Raw genomic sequence first — 6000 nt, forward strand, 5'->3', positions numbered from 1 at the left:
TCTCTTCTCTCTCTACTCTCATGCCCTGGGGGCCAGTGGCTCCGATCTCCACCTGCGCCCCGAGGCTCCCAGGTAGGAAGGCCGAGCCCAGACCTGCCCTCTACACCTGACACCCACACGGCAGTCCCCCCCCCCCCCCCCCCCCCCCCCCCCGGCGCGGCCTCTCCTCGCGGACATCTCGCAGAGATGGGAACTCGGCGCGCGCGCACACACACACACACACACACACACACGCACGAGGTTCCTCCCGAGCTCCCCAGTTGTCTCCCCCCCCCGTTTCCCATCCCAGGGCACGACCGCCCGTGCACCCTGCTGCTCAAACCTGACCCGTGGGAGTCTCTCCCCCTCTCTGCACCTCCCACGCACAACTCAGCACAATCCCGCCTGCCGAGCCCCAACCTTACCGCCTGCCCCTCACCACACGCGCTGCAGCCCGAGCCACCACCTCCTCACCTCCACACGTTCCCCCCCCGCGTGCCTCCACACAGGCAGCTGCGGTCTTAAACCCTCAGGCACTCTCAAGTGTCCTCCAACACGGCCCGAGCTCCGTGCCCTCCCGACTGGCCGGGCTGCCCAGCCTCGCCTTGCACCGCCTCCCCTCGCTCTCTAGCGACCTCTCAGCTCTCCGGAGAGGCCGAGCTTCGTCCTGCCTCAGGGCCTTTGCACGTGACGTTGCCGCCCATCCCATTCTCCACACAGAGGGCGTCATCTCATCCTTGCGGCCACAGCCCAACATCACTGCCTCCGTGAGGACCCTGCCAAGGTGAGGGCCTCTCCCCCGTCCTGATCTCAAGCGGCTACTGGGCTGACCTCTTCATCTCATACGGTGACCATTTATTTTCCTTTTTTTAAATTTTATTTATTTATTTTTAGAGACGGGGGAGGGAAGGATAAAGAGGGAGAGAAATATCGACGTGTGAGACAAACATCGACTGGCCACCTCTCACACACCCACAACGGGGGACCTGGCCTGCAACCCAGGCCTGTGCCCTGACCAGGATTCGATCCACTGACCCTTGGTTCCTAGGCCAATGCTCAATCCATGGAGCCACACCAGCCAGGGCTCTGCTTATTTTCTTGTCTACTTGTTTATGGTCCTTTATGAAGTCAGGGGCGTGCGTGCTTTGTTCACTGTGGTGGCCCAGCACCCACCGCCACGCCCTCAGGGAGCTCAGTGCTTGTGGGGGGCACGACGGGAGAGAGTGGGAGAGGAAGCAAGTGAAGCCAGAAAGGGAGACGAGCAGGCAGGGGGAGAGCTGAGCCTCGGGGACAGAGGGGAGGGGTCTGGAGGAGGGGCGGGAACAGGGGGAGAGAGACCCGTGGGGACGAGAAGAAGGGGTGCCATGGAAGGATGAGAAGAGGGAGCAGTGGAAGGGATGGGGGTCAGGGACAGGGACAGACACGGAAAGAGACAGAGACCCGGGTGGGGAGCCCCGGGCCAGCCCCGAGGGGCAGGCCCTGCGGCCGAGGACCCACACACCCTACCGTTGCCGTTGGCCAGCTTCGCCAGGGTGACAATGACAAACTCGTCGGCGAGGTCCAGGGGCCTGAGGTGGTGCTGCATCTCGTACATGACCATGCTGAAGTGGTTTCGGGACAGGGCCACCAGGGTGTCACTGGCCACCTCTGCCCTCAAGTACCCCTCCATCTGAGGGGACGGACGGAGAAGCGTCATGTGAGCCACCACCCTCCGGGCCCTCATAAAGACCCTCCTGCCCCACGGCCCCCCCAGCCTCCGTGGGCCCCCTGGGGCTCAGCCTGTTCTTGCCCCTCGAGGTGACTGGACAAGGGCCTCGGGCAACTCGGGCCGTGCCTCCCAGCAGCCCGGCCCCTAGGTTGGCCGGGGACAGGGCACCGATGGAGCCTGGAGCCCCACTACCTCCAGGATCTCCCTCATCTCCTTGGAGGCGATGGCCACCAGCCTCTGGACGCACTGCTCCTCCAGCTCCCCCTCCTGCTGGATGATCTCCTGGAGGATGTTGTAGATGTTGACTTTGCGCTGGGTGGAGATCTGGGAAACAAGCATGGCGGGCGGACCCGGCGGTGGGGCTGGGCACAGAGCCAGCCCTGCCCGAGCACACGGTCCACCGTCTTCCCCTTTCACCGGTCTTCCCTGTGCCCCCATCTGCGGACTGGCCCCTGACCGTGCAACTGCCCCAGCCTCAGACCCCGGCTCCTCCATCTCTATCACCTCCCCTTCCCTCATCCTCCCATTGGCTCCTCCAACTGGCCCTGTGGCAGGGGGCAGGGGGGGTGGGGGGTCTGCAAATCTCTGCTCTCTCCCCGGTTTTCAGTCTGGTGAATGCAGAGAGGCAGGTGTCAAAAGGTCAGCTGGCAAGGCCCGCCATCAAGTTGGCTCCCGCCCAATTGCGAGTCTCGGGAAGGGGGGTTTGCCCCACCCTTTGGCCGAGTGGAGGAGCCCTGGGGACCAGGAAAGGACCCTATTTAGATCCCAGATAGCACTTATCAATGTTATAAATGGTAGCACTGGACAAAGGAACCGCCCCACCCGGACCACACCCAAGGAGTCGTGACTCAGCCGCTAGAAGGAAGGAGGGCGGACTCTGTGTGTGCGCCAATGCCTGCAAAGCACTCTGGGAAGAAGCCCCCTTTCCCTGGGCTGTAAGAAGGTCACACTACCCATCAGTCCAGACACCGTAGCAAATTTGGGGACCTCAGGAAGAGGGGAATTTCTCTAGGACACGTGAACTTGTCCCAGGAATCCGGTACGGAGTGTCCCGGGCTTGTTTTGCTAGTGCTGGTATGGCGAGTCCCAGAGGCTTGCAGAACGCCAGCCCGAGACCCCTCACGGGGGCCTCTGGGCCGAAGAGAGTCCTGGGGCTTGTGGAGGCCAGTGGTTGTCAACCGTTTCTTTTTTTTTTTTATTGTTCCCTAAGAACCCTTCTCGGACATTTTTTCCCAAATCGTCCACCATGAAGCCTTAATACCACAAATAGATCCTGTATCTCTTTATGGGCTGTGTGCATGGCTGTGCCTCAAACATTAAAAAATAAGGTTTTCTTTGTGATCCCCCCACACCCAAGAACTGGTTTTACCTGCTTTGGGGTAGTATCCCTGCCTCCCCCACCCGCCATAACTCCAGGCGGTCTATATGCTTAATTAGCATCATTAGCACTCTGGCTGCACCCACGTAAATGGCCACATTGCAACAGGACCAGCCTTTTCCAGAATCCAGAGGGGTCCTTGGAGAATGTTCATGGCCACGAGAGAAACACCGCCCAAGGCTGGGGAGCTGGTGTCGCCCAGGTGCTGAGTGGCCATCTGGAGGGGCGTGTGGAGCTGCCGGCCTGCGTGGGGGGTTCTGGGGTCTGTGGGAGTGGGCGCCTCCATCCTGGGGAGGTCTAGGAGACCGCATGGCTCCAGGGGGATGGAATCTAAGTCGTAGAAAACTGATGACAGTGGCCCTGACTGGTTAGCTCAGTTGGTTAGAGCATCATCCCGATACGCCAAGGTCGCGGGTTCGATCCTCAGTCAGGGCACATACAAGAATCCACAAATGGATGCGTCAATAAGTGGAACAATGAATCAGTGTCTCTCTCTCTCTCTCTCTCTCAAATTAAATAAATAAACAGAAAAGAGAACATAATGTTTCTTCCACAGCAATCGAAACACTTCTTGCTTGGGACAATGCCATTGAATTTTGTCTAGCAAAGCATACCAATCTCTACAACTAGAATTCTCATTTTAACAGGTTTTAACGTCTTCCTGGCTCCTTCACTAACTAGCAAACAATGAAACTCTTTGACCCACATTCATTTAAGAAATATGCCTCTTTGTGAGTTTTCTGCTCATCACCACTGATCCCTGACTATGGCCTGAGTATTAATCATGTGGTTTCTTTTTTTTTTAATGTTTGTGCCCTGGCAATCCATTATGGTTTTTCTTTTTTCTTTTCTTTTTTTTTTAAGATTTTATTTACTTATTTTTAGAGAGGGAAGGGAGGGAGATAGAGAGAGAGAGAGAGAAACATCAATGTGTGGTTGCTGGGGGCCATGGCCTGCAACCCAGGCATGTGCCCTGACTGGGAATCGAACCTGCAACACTTTGGTTCTCAGCCCGAGCTCAATCCACTGAGCTATGCCAGCCAGGGCTTGGTTTCTTTTTTAACTGTGCCTGTTTCTGCTGCTTTGACACCCTGGGTCTCGCTGGCCCCGCAGAGACTGTCACTCCCGGACGGCCCAGTTCCTGCAGAGAGTGAACAGCTCACTTGGGAGCACATGTGTCAGACGCCAACTGACCGATCCGGGGCCCACGCCCCAGCCACCGACCGTGGGCTCCGGGCCATTGCCCACCTGCCCTGACAGGCACCAGCCAGCCAGGGGCAGCCGTCCGCCCGGGGCCCACTGAGCTCGCTCACACCAGACCACCCGAGCCTCCCCCCGCCTCGCCCGATCCGCTGCCACAGAAGCCACAACAGAAACCATTGGCCATGCGATCCCCTCACTGCCTCGGCCTCTCACCCGGCCCTGCTGCTTCCCACGTGGCCGGCGTGGCACAGCCGCCCCTCGCTCCGGGGGATCGGTGCCTGACGCACCGTCTCTCTGAGGTCATTTGCCTCCCGAGCTGCTGGCCTCACCACACCTGAATGGCACTAAAATCTGCGTTTTAAAAGCCAAGCATGAGAGCCCCCTGCCTGTGCTCCGGGACCCTGGCTCCCCTGCTCCATGGCTGGCACACACCGTCCTGTGAAATAAAGCTTCCTGTAAAGAATGCCGTTGCCACCCACTCCCAAGAGCCACGGGACAGTCTACACGCCAGCAGCTCTCCCAGTGTGGCCTCCAGGCCAGCAGCAGCCACAGTGGGGCAGGGCCCGGCCATCCTGGTTTTCACAGGCCGCCCGGGGATGCCAAGGCTCCAGTCCAGTCCAAACCCCGCCCTATGGGGCCCTGTCGTCTGGGGCCCACCACACTCTCCCATTACACTTCCCATCATCCCTTCAGTATCCCATCCCCCGGCCTCCTGCCCCACTAACCAGTCTCCCCGCTGGCCCGGCGTCCCTGCGCCCTGGGTCAGCGGAGTCTTTGCCCCCCTACATCTGCCGGCTTTGTCTCGCTGCAGAACAACGGCTCCCCAACCCACCGCGTCTCAACACAGAGGAGTCTAGAAAATTGTCAAAGCCCCAGGCCGCACTGGGTCCTCAGGGAGCGAGAGCCTCACAGTCCTGCCCACGTCCTGCACCCAGCGGCACCCAGCCCTGCACCCATGAGGGCCGGTGTCCGTGTGCTGAGCGGGGGGTGGACACAAGCAGCCGCCGGCCCCAGACTCAGGGGAGTGGCGGCGGGGGCGGGGGGAGCGGCCCTACCTGCGGCACCTGCAGGCAGCGGATGAGGGAGCTCATCACCACGCAGGGCTCGCTGGCGGCCTTCTCCGCGATGATCGCCGAGGCCAGCGCCTTCCGCAGGCTGGGCCCCACCCCAGCAGTGTCCGCCGTGGCTGACTCGCTGTCCATGATGTTGAGCAGGTTTGTGACTTGCTGGAAAGTCCCTGAGACAGAGATGGCCCAGGAGGTGCTCCCCACGCCCAGGCCTCCCCGACACCTGCCCAGCCTCAGCTCCACCTGTGGGGGGGTTGGGCGGGGACCTTCCTGTCCCCTGGGCGGGTGGAGAAATTGAGACCTCAGCTGGGACATGCCCTCGTGGGAACGGGAGGGGGTCAGGAACGCAAGGATGTGGGTGACCCTCTCACCACTATCGTCTGGTTGCAGAGGGTCCGGCTCCTCTGTTTCCTCAGACAGGTGCTCATTCGAGTCTATCGTTGATTCTGCCATCTCTTCCTCAGGCTCTTTCGACATGAACGAGATTTGTAAAATACGTGGTGTGTCGACACGCTCGCTCTCAGATGGCCTCCAGTGAGGCACTCCCTGTATCGTCCCCTCCCCTTGAGCGTGAGCAGAACCCATGACTTGTTTTTAACCAATAAGAATCTGGCAAAGGTGGCTGGCTGATGTGGCTCAGTGGATTGAGCGCAGGCCTTTGAACC

The 6000-nt window shown here is 59.9% G+C and overlaps 1 protein-coding gene across 1 annotated transcript in view; it reads right to left on the reverse strand.

Annotated features, from left to right (window-relative positions):
* The window catches only part of MROH2A (maestro heat like repeat family member 2A), a 41578-nt gene extending 35784 nt beyond the window's left edge, over nt 1-5794 (reverse strand). Inside the window, exons 1-4 of the mRNA XM_028509016.2 lie at nt 5707-5794; nt 5324-5505; nt 1880-2011; nt 1486-1648 (exon numbers count right to left, since the gene is read on the reverse strand). Of these exons, the coding sequence (XP_028364817.1) occupies nt 1486-1648; nt 1880-2011; nt 5324-5505; nt 5707-5788 (559 nt within the window). The 5' untranslated portion in view covers nt 5789-5794. The remainder of the gene's footprint in view (nt 1-1485; nt 1649-1879; nt 2012-5323; nt 5506-5706) is intronic.
* Between the last annotated feature and the right edge of the window lie 206 nt (nt 5795-6000).

Source organism: Phyllostomus discolor, chromosome 4 (assembly GCF_004126475.2).
Source record: "Phyllostomus discolor isolate MPI-MPIP mPhyDis1 chromosome 4, mPhyDis1.pri.v3, whole genome shotgun sequence".
NCBI classification, from domain to species: Eukaryota; Metazoa; Chordata; class Mammalia; order Chiroptera; family Phyllostomidae; genus Phyllostomus; species Phyllostomus discolor.